The sequence below is a fragment of the Narcine bancroftii genome, chromosome 7 (assembly GCF_036971445.1).
Source record: "Narcine bancroftii isolate sNarBan1 chromosome 7, sNarBan1.hap1, whole genome shotgun sequence".
Classification (NCBI taxonomy): Eukaryota; Metazoa; Chordata; class Chondrichthyes; order Torpediniformes; family Narcinidae; genus Narcine; species Narcine bancroftii.
The window spans coordinates 42,585,415-42,607,134 of record NC_091475.1 but is presented as its reverse complement, the minus strand read 5'-3'; the positions used below and the strand labels follow the sequence as shown (position 1 = coordinate 42,607,134).

The window sequence follows — 21,720 nt, the reverse complement described above, 5'->3', positions numbered from 1 at the left end:
GCTTTGCTCCAAGAAAAGGAATGTTACAATTAATAAATTACAGATTAAATTTGAATACAATGTTACTTAACTTTCAAGCATTTGTACTTTCAGAAAGTTCTGAATCTAGCTACTTTACACTTTACACAAACCCTTACATCTAAAATTCCATTAACTATATCTTGCTCTTGCTAAACTGTGGTTTGCTAAATTAAAGTTCACGTGCTTAATTTCAGTAATTTTCTTCCCTTTGTTATATTTGAAGCACTTTGGAAGAAAAATCCATTACAGGTGCTTAACCTTTTATCTGGGATACTGTACAGCGGAAACCTCCAAAACCACCCACTTCTTTCAGTAATGAAAATGCCCAACCACCCCCAGCTTCTCCCCCACCCGGCCCTGCCACCACCTTCCCCCTAGTCCCATCCCCGGCTATCTGTCAGTCACCCCCTGCCCCCGGCTCTGCGGCGGTCACCCCCTCGTCCCCGGCCATCTGGCAGTCACCCCCCCCACCCCAGCTGTCGTTGGTTGCCCAGGCCGTCTGTCCATACCCCCCAACCCTGTCCATCACCTCCCCTCCCATCTAACTCCCGACGAGGCAGCAGGGGTGCATTGCTGCTGAGCCTGGAGTTCATTTGTGATGATTCAATAAGGGAGCAATGACCATCTTCCTTACCGAGCGTCAGAGCGGTTCCAGCTGTGGGGGGATTATGCGTAAGGAAGATGGCCATTGTTCCCACATTGAGCCAGCCACTACCGTGAGTGAACTCCAAGCTTGGGTCCAAAAGTCACCTTTCCACCAAAGGTAAGAGAGAGTGAGGGCGAGGATGGCAGTCTGAGTCAGTTTTATTTTGAGATTTTACTTTAAAATTTAAAAAAAACTGGTGATATTATGGCCTTTTATGGTCTTCATTAATCTAAATTCATTTAACATCCCTTGTCCCCTGTTTTGTGCGATTTTAAAACATCGCATTTGCTTCATGGGGCTGGCATTTTAAAATGATTCCAAAATCCAGAAGATTCCAAACAACAGCAGATGTCTGGTTCCGTCAATGAAATTTTAAGGGAATTTTATAAAAAATTATATACTTCAGAATCACTACATGATGATATTAATATAATTATTTGTCACAAATAATATTGCATAGATTAACTGAGCAAGATAAAGATAATTTGGATAGACCATTTACTGAACAAGAAGTTAAGGAAGCACTTAATAGTTTACAAAATAATAAGTCTCCAGGAGCAAATGGATTACCTGTGGAATTTTATAAAGAATTTATTTTATAAAGAATTTAAAGACTTAATAATTCCTTAATAATTCCAAGTAATAGAAAAGGCTTCTAGTGTACATGCTCTTCCAGAAACTTTTTCATCAACTACAGTTATTTTTTAAAAAGACAGAGAGCTATTAAAACCAGCTTCATATAGAACTATTTTGTTGTTCAATTTTAACTATAAAATTACAGCAAAGATACTGGAAATAGAATAAATAATTGTCTTCCTGAATTAATTATCAATCAAACTGGTTTTGTTAAAAAGACAAACTTTTGAAAATCTAGTAAGATTCCTAAGTATAGTTCATTTACCACAAAAAAAAGAGACTTAAATGTAGCGGTTGCATTGGATGCAGAAGTAGATTAGAATGGGATTTTCTATTTAAAGTTTTAGGTAAATTTGGTTTTGGGTTTAATTTTGTAAATTGGATTAAAGAACTTAATAGAAGTCCCGAAGCTAAAGTTATAACCTATCGGCAAATATCTCAATCATTTAATTTGACTATGTCAAGTAGCCAAGATTGTCCTTTATCTCCTGCTTTGTTTGCATTGGCTATAGAACTTCTTGCACAAATGATTCATGTAGATCAACAGTTAAAAGGTTTTATGGTAAATCACACCGAACAAAAGATTAGTCTATTTACAGATGATGTGTTGGTATATTTGACTCATCCACAATTATCATTACCAAGACTTTATAAGCAACTGATAAATTATGGTAAAGTTTCCAGTTATAAAATAAATTGGAATAAAAGTGAAGTTAGGGAATTAGTACAAGGTGATTATTCACAATGTCAAAAAGATATTCAATTTAAATAGTCTGTCTAGCATTGGGATTAAGTATGTAGGAATATGTACAAATAATATATTTTTAAAACTTACACAAATTAAATTATATTCCATTACTTAAGTAAGTAAGTAAATAAGGATTTGAAAAGATGGACAAATTTACCTATAACTTTAATTGGAAGAGTTAATTGTATTAAAATAAATATATTTCCAAGAATTCAATACTTGTTTCAGACTTTGCCAATTTCTATACCACAATTTTTTTTTAAGGAATTAAATAAACAAGTTAGAAATTTTCTTTGGAAAGGAGAGATGGCGAGAATATCAATAGAATAATTAACGTGGAAATATGAACATGGAGGGTTACAACTTCCTAATTTTAAGAAATATTATAAAGCAGCACAGTTAAGGTTTATTGCCTCCATATTTGAAAATATTAAACCAGCATGGGTGGGAATTGAATTAAATAAAATTGAAGAGGATATAGCTAAAGAATTTATAAATGGGAACCAAGGTTAATCACTGTTGACAGGAATGCCCCATTATTGAAACATTTGATTAATATCTAGAATAAGATTAAATTAGAAAATGATGGAAGCTCTCTGTCAACAAAAATGCCATTAATCCTCATAACTTTCTCAAAAGATTATCCTTTTTTAAGAATATGGTATAGTAAAGAAATTTGTAAAATAGGATATTGTTATGAGGGTGGTAGATTGATGTCATTTGATCAATTGAGAATTAGATATAACATTCCACTTAATACTCTTTTTTGTTATTTTCAATTGACAGCTTATTTGAGAGAAAAACTAGGTCTGGAGATGGTTTTAAAGGAATTAGAACAATTGATTACTGATGGAATTGTCAAGAAGTTTATTTCATTAGCACATATGAAATTACAAAAGAAAACATGTAAATTAGGTTTATTTGGGTCAAAGGAAAGATGGGAACACAATTTAAATTTAACATATCAAAAAATTTGGTAAAATGTATATAAAGATGCTATGTCTGATACAATTAATGTAAGATATACATTATTTCAGTATAATTTTTTTACATCAACATTACGCCTCAAAAATTGAATAAATGAAAATAGGATATATTGGATAAATGTTTTAGATGTGGTGAAGATATTGGAACTTTTCTTCATTCTTCATGGTCTTGTTCAAAAGTTAAAGATTTTTGGATTTCTGTTAGTAAATTTTTGCAACAGGTTATAAGTGTTGTTTTTCTATTGAATCCTGAGTTATTTTGATGGGGAATTTTGTAAATATAACTCCTAAATTACATTTATCAGATTTTCAATTGAAATTTGTTAAATTAGCTCTGGTGATAGCAAGGAAATGTATTGGTGTTACTTGAAAACCAGTTCTCTCTTTAACATTAGGAAGATGCCAAACAGGGATTCAAAGTCGTATTCCATTAGAGAAAAAATTACATATAATTTGAGGTGAATATTCTATATTTTTACTGATTTGGAACCCATGTACTCAAACATTAGGTTTGAATTTATAAATAATTCTTTTGAATCCTCCAGATCAGTGAAGTCTTCCCTTAATAAATTATGTTCTTTTGTTTTTTTGGGGGGGGGGAATCTTTGAGTATTTCCAAAAGCAATCCAATTTAATATATATCTATGTTTATTATAATATTTTAGCAATTTAGTTTTTTTTTAGTTTAATAGTTTTTAGTGGGGGTACGTAGGGAATGGGGGTTGGGGGGGTTTAAATGGGTTTTCATTTTGTAATTTTTCTTTTCTCTTTTTTGCCAATATTTCATACTTGTCACTGGTAATCATGATTTGATGAGACTGTCTTGAAGCAAGCTCAGAGTGAAATTTACATACTCATCTTATTTCAGAATTTTTGAGTGGCATGAGGCATAAATTTGAAAAGGGTATTTTCAATATATTAAATATCCATACAATATAAACAATATTTATAAATATATATTCAACTCAGTAACTTAATCTATATGCCTGCCATAATGTTTGGGACAAAGACATTTTTTTCCTTTATTTGGCCTTGTGCTCCAATTTTAAATTTGTAATCAAACAATTCATATGTGATGAAAGAGCACATCCAGATTTTATTAAAAGGTATTTGTGTACATTTTGGTTTGACCATGTAGAAATTATAGCACTTTTTATACATAGATCCCTCATTTCAGGGCACCATAATATTTGGGATAGAGCAATATTAAGTATTTTAAAGTAGTCATGTTTAGTACTTTGTTGCATATATACTGCATGCAATGACTGCTTGAAGTCTGTGATTCACTGTTATCACCAGGTGCTGAGTACCTTCTCTGGTGGTGTTCTACCAGGCCTTCTCTGTGGCCATCTTCATCTTCTACTTGTTTCAGGGCTTGTCCTCAAGTTTTCTCTCAAGCATATGGAAGGCATGCTCAATTGGATTTAGATTGGGTGACTGACTTGGCCATTCAAGAATTTTCCAATTTTTAGCTTTGAAACACTCCTTTGTTGCTTTAGCGGTATGTTTGGGATCATTGTTGTGCTATAGGATAAAGTGCCGTCTGATGAGTTTGAACTTGAGCAGACAAGATGTTTCCATACATTTCACTATTCATTTTGCTACTGCCATCAGGAGTTACATCATCATAAGTGTGCCATGCATCCCCAAGCTAGAACACCTGCACAACCATGTTTCACAGATGAGGTGGTATGTTTTGGATATTGGGAAGTTCCTTTTCGCCTCTATACTTTGCTCTTGTCATCACTCTGATACAAGTTAACCTTGGTTTCATCTGCCCTGAAGAACTTTTTCTGGAATTCTGCAGCCTCTTTTAAATACTTCTTGTGTTACATGCATGACAGCAGTGATAAAAATTAGCCCCAGACTTATATTTAAAATTTTAAATTAATCAACAATTATATAACACCTAATCTCATTTAACTAACTTATTGAAACTTAACTATGCACAAATATATTGGTGTGTGAGGAATACCTCAAACCACTACAGCTGAAGGCTCAATTCTTGGAAGGCAGTTCAAAGTTCAGTTTCGCAAATTCAGCGATGGCACGTGGGCTTTAAATTGATGCAACATGCAGGCTTTAAGATGGGTGAGACACGCTGGCCTTAGATGAAATTAACAGTTTATGAAGTGGGTGAAAGAGTGACAAAGTGTTAATTAGCCCACGGAATCCTTGTTGAAGGGCTTCAAAGTTTTCTTTGGCATACAGGACATGAAAAAAGTGATGTTCAACAAGCATCCAGGACCCTTTTCAAAGGTACTTTGAAAAGTAGAATGCAGTATTTCTTCTGTAATTAAAATCTTTTTCGTGGGTCAGTCAAAGTAGAGTGCAGTATTTCTGTAATTAGAACCCTTTTCGTGGGTCAGTGAATTAGTCTTCTCATTCCTCAATAAGCAAATGGAGGAAATCTGAAATTCTCTCTATAACCATATAATGAGGCCAAACAGGCTTCTCATTCCCACAAAGGCAGTCATAAAGAGCTGTTTACTCTTGTACTGCCTTCTTAAAATGGCCTGAACATTCAATAAGCTGGTCACAAGGTCTCTGCACCTGGCTTCTCCAGGGCTTCTGTGTTGACTCTGCAAATGCATGCAGTAAAAGGAATATGATGTTCAAACCCTGCTGCTAATTTCACAGTCACTTCAAATCCTGGAGGCAATTTGTTAATTCTGTTCTCTTAAAGGGAGAGAACCACACAATAAACTGAACTAAAAAATGGGAGAACGTTACACTTGGCAAACTGTAATTTGGCCATCCTGTTTCTATGGCTAACTAGTGGTTTGCATCTTGCAGTATAGCCTGTATTTCTGTTCATGAAGTGTTCTGTGGTTAATATTCTTACTTTTTTTTAAAAAAAACAGAATTTTCACAATATTTCCATAACGAAGACTCGCCATTAAGCCGGCTTTGGTAATTTACACTGAAACGAGCAAAGCCTGCAAATTTTCTGCGTCAGTGTGGCTTTTTACACAACAAGCCAGCATTGCGGGAGCAAAAGAGGTGGGAAATGTAACTTCACTGCATTGACGCCTACTGTAATGTATAACATATGCACCTGACATTTCCTTCAAAACAAAAATAGCAGTACATCTTGATGGGTTTATACTACTAGCCATTAACATGCACTTTTTGAACGCAGGCTAATTTCTTGAGCATCATACATGACTTCATTATGCATATATGGATGCAGAATCAGTGCAAGCAACGTATTCGTGTGATCAGAAATACATTGGAAGAGAATTTGAAGAGAAGCAGGTAGCAGTTTGAGGCAGAAATGCACACAAACCTTAGACGATGGAGACGCTTCCTTCTTGTGCTGTCAGATAGAAAAATGTGGAGGAGAGACCACATAAACCCATGTTCTGGTCTAATGTCCCAAACAATTTTGATGAGCATGAGTGACAGGGTCATTTCCGTATATTGACTTCGTATTGGAACTCGCTGAGCTACACCTAAGACGCAAGACAACAAACTGGCAACAGCCTCTGGAACCTCAGTTTAGACTCGCCATTCCATTTTGGTGGTATGCTACCCCATGTGAATATTGATCCACAAGTTGTATTTTTGGTATCGGTGTGGCCACTATGTGTGTGTGTGTGTGTTAGTATGTCAAGTTACTGAAGCGTTGAAGGGGGCCCTATTTAAATGTTTTGTTGACCTGCCGAGTGGTGCTCGACTTCAGAAGTCAATGGACGGATTTGCAGAATGGGGGTACCCAATGTTTGCTGGTGCCATTGATGCACACATATTCCCTTCCCATCAGAGCCACTCATGGGGATCCACTAGCCTACTACAAGTGAAAAGGGTGGCACTCCATTGTACTTCAGGCTGTTGTAGACCACAACTACTGGTAAGGATCATGCCCTGAGTTACAATTATTGCTCTTTATCAATTAGCATGTTTCATATTTCTATCTAAACACATACTTTGTTGTTCTAGCTTCACAGATGTATACGTGGGTTGGTCTGGTCGCACCCATGATGCTCGAGTTTTAGCCAAATTGCCTATCTACAAAAAGGCCGAGGATCAAGGCGGGTATCTCTTTCCACATGAAATAAGTTAATATACAGTTCAGTAATTTAAGTGCCGTTCAGTCAATAAGTCTAATGCGTTTTTTGTCACATGTAACCATATATGATACAATGACAGTGAAATGTTTATAGGTTTAAATTCAATGAATGGATGACTGAGTCTACTTCAAATGAGACTCATGACAAGTCGAAGGGTCAGGTTCAATCCTGTTAATGTAAAACAGCCACTAGAAATCATTAGTGAACTGATTGTGTTTTCAGAGTTTTCATAAGGTACTTCGACATCTATATTGTTCTGCCCACAGAAATCCAAAACTGTTAACGGAGTGGAAATTCCCATGCATCTAATTGGAGACCCAGTTTACCCCCTCAGGAAGTGGTTGATGAAAGGGTTCACTAAACACCACGCACTGGATCAATTGCAGTATAGCTTTAACTTCAATTTGAACTCAGCAAGGATGGTGGTGGAAAATGCTTTTGGACATCTCAAAGATCGCTAGAAGTGCCTGGCCAAGCGACTTGATATTTGTACCTCTTTTGTATCAGACATTATTGTTGCCTGTTGTGTTCTACACAATATATGTTAAATCAACAAGGAACACTTCTTGCCTGAGTGGAACACTGATTTACCCGACCTCCCTGAAGAGCCTGATCAGGTTGCTTGTCAGGGTGCACAAGCACAGTCATCAGGCAATCCAAGGCAATTATGTCCCTTCTTTAAGTAATTTAAGCTAGTAAATGACAGCATTTAGTAAATGTTTATTGCACTTGCCAGAGTATTGTAGTGAAAAGGATACATGTAAATGAAAATAAAAACTTTTAATTCAACTGCATTTAACTATTTACAACAGTGCATTAAAACCAAACATCAATAACCATTTGCAAAACTCATCACTCCAGCAACTGGAGGAAGGAGGAGGTCAAAGGTGATTGAAATGACTCATATGGCTTGTTTGAGTGTTGCATGAAGTCATTCTGAAGAGGTGCCTGAGAGAAATACTTGTTCACGGGGTTGATGAGTGTGGTACTGTGGTAATGGAGTTTATTGCACTGCAGTGAGAGCTTGATGCTGTCGAGCAGAGGATGACATTAGAGTAATCATCTCCCTCTTGAGTGAGGCCTGGTTCTGCATTTCCTGTTGGAAGTCTTTAAACATTTGTCCAAACCCTGTCATCTCCTTGTCCAAGTATGTCTCTCAGCCTCATGTACTGCCATCTCCATCTCCTGTGCCTCTCTCCTCATCCATTCCTCACAGGCCCTCTGCACCTCCTGCTGAAGATCCTCCCACATTATCACAGTCCAAAGAGAGTAACATCTCCCTCATTTCCTGGGCCACCACCTGTGCCTTAGTAGGTCTCTGTTTCTTCTTAGACAGCTAGTATTCTGGAAAACAAAGGAGCACAAGCTACGTTAGCAAGATTGCTTTTTATGGGCAGACACACTTACAAAACACATGACAAAAATTGTTAATCACGAGAAGAAATAAATTTTTACCTGGTGGTTCAGGAGGTGCAGTTTCTGTATTGTTAGCCTCGGTTTCCATGCCGCTTGGGACCCCGACATCAGGACTGGTGCTGCAGGAGGGAGATGCACCTGGAACAATTTCAGGGGATGATGGATCCTCCATGTTGCTCTGAAAGGCAACCGGATGTGCTGAGTGGCATAGCAAAGTTCAAAATACGGCTAGTCCAAACGCCCCTGCCACTCCTGCCGTTGCGGTCATTTATCTGGTGGTACTTCTTATGCAAGCATTTCAGTTTGCTAATGACCTGGGTCTTGTCCCGAGCAAAGCCCGCCTCTCACTTTTTGAGTGACCCTATTATCGGTCCATCCCTCACCGTGCCCATTATGTGGCAGTTTATTTTGTTCTCCCGCAAAGATGGTGAGGAGTTTGCGGATCTCTGGATCACCCCAATTGACATTCATCATGGTCGTTTAAATGTGGCGAAATGGCTGTAGGTTTAAAATTTTCAAATCTTGCGCTGAATCATTGTGCACATTATACATCATCATCATGTCATATTACTTACCCAAGTTGTTCCTGGAATGCCAGAAAGCACCTTTTATACTGCCGGCGTTCCAGGAATTTTACTAGGTCCGTTGCTGGAAAAAAAGCCAGGAATGGAATGAGCCCTACCCCCCCCCCCCCCCCCCCATTTTATCTCAGTGCTTTTTACATAGCAGGCATTCCAAGAAAAAGGAGCAAATGTCCCGTAACAAAAGGGCAGTGTAAAAAGCATAATTGACACATCCAGACCTGCTTCCTGAACAGTGTTTCTGATTTGTCGGACAGACGCTTAGGGGTTTTTCTTCATTATGATGAGAACTTTTCTGTCATCAATAGTGGAGTCTTCCTTGGCCTGCCAGTCCTTTTGCCATTACTGAGCTCACCAGCGAGCTCTTTCTTCTTAATGATATTCCAAACTCTTGATTTTGGCCATCCTAAGGTTTGGGCGATGTCTCTTTATGGTTTTATTCTTGTTTTTCAGCCTCAATGGTTTTTTTGACTTTCACTGGCACAACTCTGGTCCTCATGTAGAAAAATGGCAACTACAGACTTCAAAGGTGACCAAAAGCTTAGAAGCAAGTCTAGCTCTCTTATATCTGCACCAATGAAGCAATTAAACATAATGAGTATTCACAAACACCTGTGAAGCCAAATATCTCAAACATTATGGTGCCTTGAAATGGGAGGAACTATGTATAAGAAGTGCTGTAATTTCTACATACCATATTTTTCCGTGTACGTCAACCCTTGAAAAACCCCAAAAAAGACAACTACAACAAATTTTCTTGCTATCAGTAAATTAGAACAATATTTTTATTGAAAAAAACATTTAGACTCCTTCAAAATCACCATCATTGTAAGGGTTAAAATGGAAGTTGCAAGCAGTCAGTAGATGTTGACATCTTTCATGCTGTCTCCTAGTTACATCTTTCTTCAAGGTTATAGCTAATTTTCTCAGCAGGTTTGAGATGAACATTTCTGTTTGATTTTCATTATTTTACAAAAATGCAGTCTTTAGAAGAGATCTGACAACTTGTATTGACTGTTTAAACATAGTTTTAGTACCATCAAAGAAAATTATAACATGTGTGCATGTCTGTCTGTTTAACATGGAGCACTCTAGAAATGTCCAAGGAGGTTCAGTAGGGTTAACATTTGATGCTGAATGTCATGACCACATTGAATTTAACCTTTATGTCATATGAAGTTCAAAAGTGATTTTTGACCAGCTTGGACTGACTTGCATTACTGTTTATTATAGAAGTATTTACTAGCATTGACTTGTAATACTGTTTACTATAATTGTGATAACATTTGATGCTGAATGTCATGACCTTTTGCTTCTACAAATCAAGGTAGTATATAAAGCCTACATTTCTAAAGTTCAATTGGCTAAGTTTTATCCTAATACTTCAAATTGTGATAGATGCAAGACTGAAGATGGTACTTTATTACATATGTCTTGCTCTTGTTCCTTTCTTTCCAAATTTTGGGAAGATATCTTTTGCACCTTATCTTCACTTCTTAATGCAAATCTTATATCTAATCCTTTAATTACTCTGTTTGGATCAACTAAGGAAATTGATTTGAAATTAACTGTGTCTTCGCTTCCCTTATATTCAATATTGATGAGATGGAAGGATGCTGTCCCTGCTACTCATACTCAATGGTTATATGACATAATGGCATGTCTAACATTGGAAAAAAATTCAGATGTAATGGAAATGAACTTTTCAAGCTTATGGGGTCTTTTTATTTTTTTTCATAATCTACAAGATCATTTAGATCTTGACTTGAAAGTTTGTGTGCGTGTGTGTTTTTTTTTTAAATGGTAGTGAAATTGTATGTATTTATCAAATAACTTTGGAAGGGAAGGAGGAAGGTTTGTAGTATAGTACATATTTATTTATTTTTAAAAATCCTTTTCAATTAGCTACATGTTGGAACTGATTAAATGATTACTATTATTTCCCTTTTTTGATTGTTATGATATCTAGTTTACATGTAACAGTTTTTCTTATACAAGTCTGTCTTTTGAATATTTTTTCATATTTACCTCTTTAGATAAATATGGTTTATACTTTTGGTATTATTATTGAAAATGTAATGAAAATATTGAAATCAAAAATGGGGACTCGACTTCTGATCGACTTGTTCGCCGCAATATACGTCAAACCAAAATGTATACAAATAACCTTGAATAATCTGGAATGTGCACTTTAATCCCATGTGAATTGTTCAATTACAAATTTAAGACTGTAGAGCAAAAAATAAAAGGAAAAAATCTTTGTCACAAACATTATGGAAAGTATTGTACTTTAGATGTCAACTAAATATATTGGTAAGATTCCTGAATGGAATTTGAATAAAATTTTTAAATTGCTTCATCATGAAGAATAACATGGGGAGTATTTCTGGAACTTTTATTGATCTTATTTTAAAATGAACATTTGAGCAACATTCTGTTTGATGTGAAAAGTTAATAAATTTTATACTGTGGCAGCTCACCACAAGGCAGGCGAACTGGCCCCGCTTGTAAGCCACGCGATGGGGCAGCCGGCCAAAATGGCACAGTCGGGGGGGGGGGTTCCCTTCCTTCCAGCATGGCGCTCAGAAACCTGCGCTGGGGGACCATGTGACGCCCGGGTGATGTCAGCACCCTCCAGCATGGTTCTCAGTCAGGTCCGGGCTGCAATAAACCAGTCTGCTCACTGAGCTCAACCCGTCTGGTTGTGTGTTATTGCAGGAGCAGTGTAGCTGCAGTTACAATACATTAGTTTGTACTGAAGGGCAAAAAACATTTTACACAATTAATACAAAGTCAGTAAGAGCGTCCATCCACATTGTGCTATTTCAAACAAAAAAATCCATTCAAATTGATAAATTTTATCCTCTCTCTTTGAAGCATAACAAGAGGAGGACGAAGCCAAAAAGCTACGAGCCCAGCTCTGTCATGCCTTGCCATTCAATAGAATAGTGGATGACTGTAGAGCTCGTCAAAAGAACCAAAGACTTATTGATCCAAACCAAGGCTTTTATTAGCAAAAGACAGGAGCTCTTCACAGGTGGCCGACCAGTCCGGAATGATCCAACCTGGCTAGGGACACAACCCTTTAAGGCCCAGACAGTAGGCGTGGCTAAGCTCTCAGCCAATCGCTGTAAGCAGTCATTACACTCTAGATACTGTAACTATATACATTGGTGATAGGTCTGTACTATCACAATGACCTTTTGAATCAAATCTACTTTCATGCCTTTTTGCTGTCACTCAAATCCAATACTACACAAAATCAACAAGCTTTAGATATATTCAACAACAGACTATCCTCAACCCTCAGCAGGAATTCTCACCCATCCAATGAAGACATTCTCCGCAGTCCTATCACAAAAATTTCAGCCCTCGTCCTGTGTAGTGGTTGCCACAATGCTATTGCAGCACATGCAACCTGGGTTCAAATCTAGTGCTGTCTGCAAAGAGTCTCCACATTTTCCCAGTGTCTGGGTTTCCTCTGGGTGCTCAAATTTCCTCCCAATCCCAAAGAAATACAGGGTTAGCAGGTTCATTGGTTACTTGGGTGTATTTGGGCGGTGCAGGTTTGTGGACCAGAAAGGCCTGTTACCATATCTCTAAACTAAAAAAAAATTAAACCAAATACATTCCAGCTGAAAACCTATCAAAGGGCAAACAGCTTCCATCAACACCACCTGGCCTCACTGGATTGTTCTTTGCAAAAATATTACTGAGATATTCTTTTGTGCTTAGAAGAATTAAAACATGTTCATTTTTTTTTTAAATAAAAAAAAACCACATAAATTTTTGAAAGAAGGATTCCATCATTTGGCTTGCAAAATTGAATATACATTGTACATATTTGGACAACGTTTTTGGGGAAAGGACCCACTTATTAAATGTTACATGAAGGTCTTGGAACAAATGCACAAACAAGTTTTAAAATACAGTATTTGGTACCTAAGGGGATTGGTAGATGCAGGTATTTTCCGGTTGCTTGAGACTTACCCTTACAATGCCTAGCATTAAGAATACACAGTATAAAAGACAGAAATACTATATTGTACTTACAATAAATAAAAATCACTTGCATGAATGGACTGTATAAACCTTAAAGCATTTCTGCAGGTTATGCCCCCTAGACAGAGCTGCCCGAAAGATGTACAATAGATAATTACCTCCCCCCAAGTTTATAGATATAGCTACTGACTGGGGCAAATCTTACTGAGGGATAAGGAAACTCTTTGAGAGTCACTCCAATGGCAAGCAGCATCAACCAGCTCTTCATCCTAGGTAATGCAATGCTATCTCACACAACTTTATTTAAACAGCTGCCACAAGCAAAGCACAACCAAGGCACTCCACTGGCTGAATATTTACTCCCATCTTCATCAAAGGTTTGTGTGCTACAATTTTAAACTTGCACGTTTTTTTTAATTCTCATTTATTTAAATTTTTGGTATTTATTTTCCTCAATTTTTTTTTAACCAGTTGCTTGAATTCTGGATATCAGTGGTTTTACTGTAACCCTTTTCTCTGTAACTATTATCAAAGAACAACAAAAAAAAAAGTTTTTTTCTATTAATTTGTACAGCACAATGAATTTAACATCTTTTACTTAACCAATTGGTTGTGTAGAAAGTGAATAGCATTTAAATCAGTCTAAATAAATGTTTAAGATCTAAAGATTTCAAAGTTGCAAACAAAGGCTTTCTTACCGAGTGGAGGCTGTAGCATTCCACTGTTCTTCTCGCATGTCCCAATCGGTTGTATATCAGATGAGTCAACTAATCGCCAAAAGTCATTTTTGTTGTCACTTCCATCAAGCCGCAATCGTAGCCTTGCTCCTGTTATTCCGACTACAGTAGCTATACAAATTGAGGTAACATTTCTTGGATCCTGAGCTTCAAGCTTCATGTTAACTTTGAACTCATTGCTGGGTGGAATTTTTGGCTGCAGTAAAGGTATAAATACAAACACAAGTCTTCAGTGAAAATCTGTGTCTTCATTTTCTTGAAAAGATTATACATTTCAAGTTCAATTCTATATGGAAATACACTCAAAGCAACTAACCACTTCAGGTTGCCCAAATGAGAGTGCACCCCTCAAAATGCTCCAATTCCCAGATCATATGATTCCTTGTGCCCATTCTGATGTTGCTGAGGCACTGTTGCAAATCTAAATGCAAACTATTTCAATGGTGAGTGATGCTAAAAGGGAAGTGATTCAAGTACTATATTGCACAAATGGGCTGTTCATTTTTCACATATCATCTTGAAACAAGGCAAATGGTGAAAGCTCCAAGTTCCTTAAAAATGAATCAAAGGTATGCAAGTCACCGTTTCTAAATCAAGAAGTCAAATATTATTTAGTACATAATAAAGTTTTCGATTTTCTCTTGAAAAAGACATGATAGAGAGGACAAGTGCACACTGGTAAAAAGCGCATCTCAAGTTACTTTACAGACAGCACCTGCATTAATCATGACTAAAGATGAAAGCATTTAAATCTTTGAAGTTAAAGAAAACATTAATTTTTTACTATCATTTCTAAATTAATATCAATACCTATCCGAATGGGATTAAATGAACCAGTTTTCAAAGGAGCTATAGTGTGCTGCCAATTAAAACCACAGAACACTACAGCACAGAAGCAGGGCCCTTCTACTCAGTGCCAAACTATTTTTTTTGCCTAGTCCCACTGGTCTGCACCCAGTCCATATCTCTCCCATCCACGTAACTGTCCAAATTCTTCTTAAATCTTAAAATTTAGTCCATATTCATCACCTCAGCTGGCAGCTCGTGCCACACTCCCACCACTCTTTATGTAAAGAGGATCCCCCTCATGTTCCCCTAAATGTTTCCCCTTTCACTCTTAACCATGTCCTCTAGTTTGTATCTGACCCACCCTCAGTGAAAAAAGCCTATCCACATTTACTCTGTCTATCCCCCTCATAATTTTAAATACCCCTATCAAATCTCACCTCATTATTCTATGCTCCAGGAAATAAAGAACTAATCTGATTAACCTTTCCCTGTAACTCAGTTCCTGATGTCTGGACAACATCCCATCTTATTGATCGCTTTCCTGTAGTTAGGTGACCAAAACTATACACTTAGGTTTTAACAATGTCTTATACAACCTTATCATAACATCCCAGCTCCTATACTCCATTCTTTGATTTATGAAGGCCAATATGCTAAAAGTTCTCTTTTCAACCCTACTTAACTGTGACATCACTTTCAGGGAATTATGCATCTGCATTCCCAGGTTCTTCTGTTCTACCACACTCCTCAGAGCCCTACCATTCGCCGTGTACCTCCTTTCTTGGTTTGTCCTTCCAAAATGCAACACCTCACACCTCATAAATTCTATCTGCCATTTTTCAGCCCATTTTTCCAGCTGGTCCAGATCACTCTGCAAGCTTTGAAAATCTTATTCATTGTCCACATCACCCCCAATCTTAGTGTCATCTGCAAACTTGGTGATCCAATTTACTACATTATCATCTAGATCATGGCTTCCCAAACTTTTCAGCTCATGTAACCGTCAAGTGGAGCACTTGGAAATTGTGGAACCCAGTTGCCAATTACAGTTTAAAGACCTGGTAAGCATAGTAAGAAAGTAGATATACTCCCCAGTACCAGATTAACTTCCACCTGGGCCCTAAGATGAGCTTTAATAAGGCTCCCCCACCACCACAAACTTGCCATGCCATGGGCCCAGGCTACCCCTGATTCCCCTCACTCCCGCCACAGGCCTGGCTAACCCCGCTGCCCCTTGCCACAGCCCAGGTCACACCCGCTGCCTCTCGCTCCCCGCCACAAGATTGGCTACCTACGGAGCCCCTCGCTCCCCACCACAGGCCTGGTTACTCCGCCACCCCTCACTCCCCGGGTCACCCCCACTGCTCCCTGCTATGGACCCAGGCTACCCCCACCGCCCCTCACTTCTCGCCACAGGCTTGGCTACCCCTGCCGTCCCTCGATCCCCGCTATAGCCTGGCCACTCCTGGCGCATCAGACACCGCCAGCCCTCCCACTGTTCACTTACCGCAGGTGACAGGCTGGATACCAGTATTCTGAGCCCCCTCCCTGCACACATTGCAAATCCCCATGCCGCCGCCAACCCCCAGAAACCACTGCACACGTTACCCCAGCAATGGCACAACGCCGACTCTGGCCCACAGTCACTGGCTTCACCCATGCAGATTGTCATTTCTTTCCCAGAACTCCTACGACTTTCCTTGGAACCCAGTTTGGGAATTGCAGATCCAGATCATTGGTATAGATGACAAACAACTATGGTCCCACCACCGATACTTGAAAAACACCACTAGCCACAGGCCTCTAGTCCGAGAAGCAATCATCTACCACTATTTTCTAGCTTCTCCCATCCAGTTGACTACTTCACCATCAATACCTAGCATCTGAAACTTCTTGACTAACCTCCCATGTAGGACCTTGTCAAAGGCCTTACTAAAGTCCATGTAGACAATATCCACAGCCTTTCCTTTGTTAACTTTCCTGGAAAACTCCTCGAAAAATTCTACAAGATTGGTTATACAATTACTGTGAAAAATTAACACCAAATATAGAAAATTCAAAGTATTGAATGCTGAATAATAATGAATGAGAATAGGAAAAATATCAGACCTTCATGTAGCTTGGCAGACAAATGAGGGGGTTGTAAACAAAGGAAAAACTACTACAATTGATACCCTGAATTTTATATTGTGTTAGAACGTTAATAACATGAGAATGAAGATGTAGGTAATGTGGCTACCGGTAATTCAAATCAAATATTGAACCGCTTGATCAGGTCATAAAATGAATAACTAATTTTGCTTCAAAACAGAATTGATTTTTATCCTATAAAATATTATCTATTTTGAATTCAGTGCCTGTGGTTACATACCTGTCTAAAACAATGTGGGGGAGCTGGAACTTCTCCACTTTCTTTCAAGTAATCATCCCAGTTAAAATGTTCTGCAAACAAGAAGAAGAATTTTGTGCATTGGAGTCTTATACAAGTTCTGATCTTGGTGTTTTTGCTATTGTACCCAAAATGTATTTAGGATCAAAGGATGCTTAGACATTTCTTGCAAGTACAGTAGATAGGGTCACAAAATTTCAAGATTTCAAAGAATCTTGTAAAGATGAACATAGTTTTGTTGAAATAAATATAAAATTTTCCTATAAATTAACAAATTACTTCATTTTGTGCACAATCTTATAATATGTTTATTAAGCAATATAGAGGTATCATGGTATCACATTTTAATGTTCTTTTGGTTCTAAATTAATTATTCTTTGCTCCCATTTGATTCAGAGGTTCAAATAAATCAGCTGAACACATCATGAAGTTTACAATAAATTAAATAAGCAAGGACCACTAGAAAACCAATCAGGCTTATTCATATGTATAAGCAGAAGTGATACACAAGTTCTGCTATATTAAGGAAAATTTGAATCACTATTCAAGCAACTATCACCTTCACTGTTGAGAAGGACCCATGGATAATTTAAAATAATACTCTCAATTAGTTCTATGGTGATCTGGAGCCAAGAATTTCAAACAGTTGATTTGTTCCCAGTAAGATTGTTGCTGTAAAGTTGCAAAATAAAAATAAAATTCAAATCTTGTATGGAGAAATTGTGCACAAAAGTGTATCATGAGATGTGAATATGGAGCAGAGAAACTTAATACAATATCTGCAAATAATTATTTGTATATCATTACAGCATGGTTCTCCTTTTCTGAGTTAATTTCCCCATGGGGTTTGAAATCATTATTTTATTCAACACTTCAATGCAAGGAAGCATTGTGAACACCCGCCATTTCTGCAATGTGGATATTAGTACTTTGGAAAATAAAAAGCATACAAACATGCAGAAATTCAGAGTTGCCTTCCTTTAGAGAAAATTACATTCAATTTGAGAAATAAATATGGTTTTGAAAATATGGCACCTGTATATGAAAATATTAGGCATAAATATGCAATGCCCTTCTTTCTTTCCCTGAAGCCCTGTAAAGATCCTCGAAAAACTGACTATATAGAAGATTGGCTAAAATCTTGCATGTTTGATCATGCATCTCAGAGCAATCTTTGAAGATTTTCTTTTCAGTTAATACCACTACATTATTGTACTTTTAAATAATTTTTATGGGGGTGTGGGAATTATAAATACATGTAGTGTAACTTTGAACTTTATTGTTGTATTAACTGAAAGTTAAATACATGTATGGAAATTTTTAAATAAAATATTCAAAAAACTCTTTGTGACATAATTATAACAAATTCTAATGTATATTTTTTGCATTATCTGCAGGAGTTCTATTCCAGGTCCAAAAATGGCTGACATGAGCAAGACTTTATGTAGATAGAGTGCCTCTAAATTTCAAACTGAACTCTAATACATCACCTTCTCCCCCCCACCCAATTCTCCACTTTCTCAATTTGCCTGACTTAAAAACAGGCAATGACATTATTTACAAGCTATCTTGCTTGGCATTTCAGAATAAATGCAAGAATTCATTATTGGATCCCATTGCTGAACACTTGGAAAATTACAAAATGCCAACTTTATGACTGCACAACAACACAGGATTTATGAAAAAAATGTTTTGACAAATAAGTTTTAATGTTTCAGCAAAAAGGGCTGATAAAGGAAGAAAATGATGTGTATTTGCACTTTCAAAAAAGCATTCAATAAGATGCCGCATGTAGTTAATGAAGGATAAAACCACCAAATTTTGATTCATGTGCAGAAAACAAGAAAAAAAAAGTTAGCAGGCTGTAACTAGAAGTATTCGAAGTGTGGATCCAGATCATCTGCAGCAATTCCACAGTGCCCAAGAAGGAAACAAAATATAATTGCCCAGATTTTGCTCTCAATTGTCACATTCTGGTGCTATTAAAAATAAAGAAAACTGCCCATAAATATCAATATCAGTGGCATGGATTTCTTTTTTCTTTCAATCACAAATTTCATTTTGTAAGCAGTGATGCCATCAAGCACGTTGAAAGTGATCGAGCAGTTGGGCTTGAGTTTAGAAGAATGAGGTGTAATCACAAGGAAACAGAGAATACAACTCTGATTATCTGAAATTGTATTTTCCTAAATCCTCATTTATCCAAAAAATTTTTTTACATTTCAGATAATTAAGGATATCTGAAACAAATCAGAAATCCTCATTTATCTGAAATTTTTTCAGAGCTGACCTCACAGGTTGAAAAAAAATTCACTCAACATGAAATTATAACGAAGACTGTCCTCATTTCAGGTAACTCCCTCCCCTCTCTTTCCATTTCTCCTTTACTTTTCCCTATTGACTCTTCTCTCCAACTCTCCCTCTCAAACTGTGTGCCACTGTCTCCCAGCTGCAAGCAGTCAGAAGAATCCCTTGACTCAATATCATCAAGGAGAGTGGCCATCCAGACAGGAGTGCAGACATGAGGCAGGAGCACAGGGCTTCAATAGGGAGGTGTTGGCAGCCTGAATATTTTTGGTGAGAATTAAACATTATTTTAATGCTTCCCTTCCCTTGTTGTTTGTTGTTATTTAAACACTGTTACAAGTGATTTGCTGTTGCTACTGGGCTATTTTTTAAAAAATGACTGGTTTTCCAAAATAAAACTGTTTATCTGACATAGGCCCAGTCCTGACTATTTCAGATAATTGAAGTTGTACTGTACTTTCAAATATATGACAGTATCAATGACACTGGACAATGAAGATTTGGCTTCCTGAACACTTTTGTGATATTTTATGGCTTTTGGGCTGTTAATCACAAAAAAACAAAATATTTCTATCATGTACTTTTTAAAAAAGATTTGAGCTATTTTTGTGATTTCCTATCACATTTAAGCCGACTTGAAGCAGACAAAGCCATGAAGTGCAACGTGTCATTAAAAATTAATTTTATGCATTTGTATTTGGACTTTTCTGTTGATCTTAGCGCAATAATGAACACAGTGAAAAGGTTTCACCAGGATGTTGTGACCATGGAAAAATATCGGGCAACTGAAATACATGAATGCTGGCAGATTATCGTTGCACACTGACACAAGAAGCATCGGATGCTGAGTACAAACTAAAAACAGCGGCAAAATATTTTTAGGTCAGTTGAACTGATGCAATGTGTCAGCATCATTATGCAATTAAACATGCTACATTCAATAACATTTTCTCAAACTTCCTACGTGATACAGCATCTGAAATGATCTTTGTGTTTAGCCTCTAAAGTTGTCTCTAATAATCTCCAATTTTTTTTCCAGGAAGTAGGCCCTTTGGAAAAAAAATTGTTGTCCAGTGTAATCAGAAATATTCTGCCTCTCTAGGATGCCTGGAACTGCAGATCAGTTCTCCAAAGTGAGACAAGATACTTAATTTGTAACCAAACATTTGCTGATACTTCACTTGTGACTAACTTGACTAAAATTCTGTGAAATTACCCCAGAAGGCTTTAAATGCTCAAAAGAGACAAGACAGAAACCAAAACAGAGACCTGAACATTTGTTAATCACGTCAGGCAGCAGAATCACGGCAGAAAACTAGCTTTCATCTAAATGAATAACGAAGCATATTTATCCTTCAACCAACATGATTAAAAAGATATTGCTTGCAAAAGCAATACTAAACTGCATTGGTTGTAAGGATCATGATATTGAAGGTGCATTCTAAACGAAAATCCAACTAACAGAAAAAAGTCTAATGTGAAAAGGAAAATTTTGCATTCATGTAATTACTTTAACAGATTAAATATTATATTTTAAGGCATGCTTTGCTGAGGTAATCGGTTAATGATCCAAACAGAAATATCTTGCTGAAGTAAATTGGAATGAGTTCATTTATATTATTGTAGTTGATTTTGTGCCATATCTAGAAGTTTTCTAGTTAACTCAATTGCTTTTGGTTCAAATGAACTGATGTATTAGCCATCCTGCTCTATTGGCCATTTCAACACAAAAGTCAAACACCAGGAATTGGAAAGTGTCCTGTAATTACTGTAGTCCCAATTTTTTTTTAATGTATCTTTTGTTTGGATCCCGAACCATTCTTCTAAATGAAATTAAATAATAGAGAGATTAACAGCATTCATTAAGATATGCTTCAGTGCACTTGTTTTAATACCTGAAAATGGCATCACCACCTAGCTAATTTAGAAAATGAGCACATCTGGCATGAAGAAACTTTCATAATGTTGTCTTAGCATCTGCAGTGTCAGACATTAAAACAATTCAAAGCTGTTCTTAATCCAATTTATTCTACTATAATTTAGTAACAGGCATTGTTAGCAAACAGTAAAATTTCACTTTAACAATGTACAATTAATATTGATTGCTGAAGAAGCAAACCAAAACTTAGAACTTAATAGGTTTTAAGACATTAACTTACAAAAAAATGTATTGTTTTAGATTTCCCATTCAGATTGGTAAAAATAGTCCAAGATAAATACGGTTAATAATTGGATAAAAACAAGTTGATATTTTGCATAATAAATCTTTTTTGTTATAGTGAGTTTGCTTGCTTGCTTTGTTACAGTTGTATCATTGTTATACATCTTTCCTTTTTTGTATGTACTCCTATATAAAAATCTAATAAAAATTTTAAAAGGTTAAAAAATG

General features: G+C 36.8%; 1 protein-coding gene across 3 annotated transcripts in view; it reads right to left on the bottom strand.

Moving 5' to 3' along the window:
* scml2 (Scm polycomb group protein like 2) overlaps window positions 1–21,720 on the bottom strand; it is a 111,546-nt gene that overhangs the window by 69,586 nt on the left and 20,240 nt on the right. For 2 of the 3 annotated variants that reach the window (XM_069889843.1, XM_069889842.1), the window contains exons 4-5: window positions 17,007–17,077; window positions 13,808–14,042 (exon numbers count right to left, since the gene is read on the bottom strand). In XM_069889843.1, the coding sequence (XP_069745944.1) occupies window positions 13,808–14,042; window positions 17,007–17,077 (306 nt within the window). Of the gene's footprint in view, window positions 1–13,807; window positions 14,043–14,162; window positions 14,639–17,006; window positions 17,078–21,720 lie in introns of those variants that run through there. The other variant, XM_069889844.1, reaches the window with a different exon arrangement.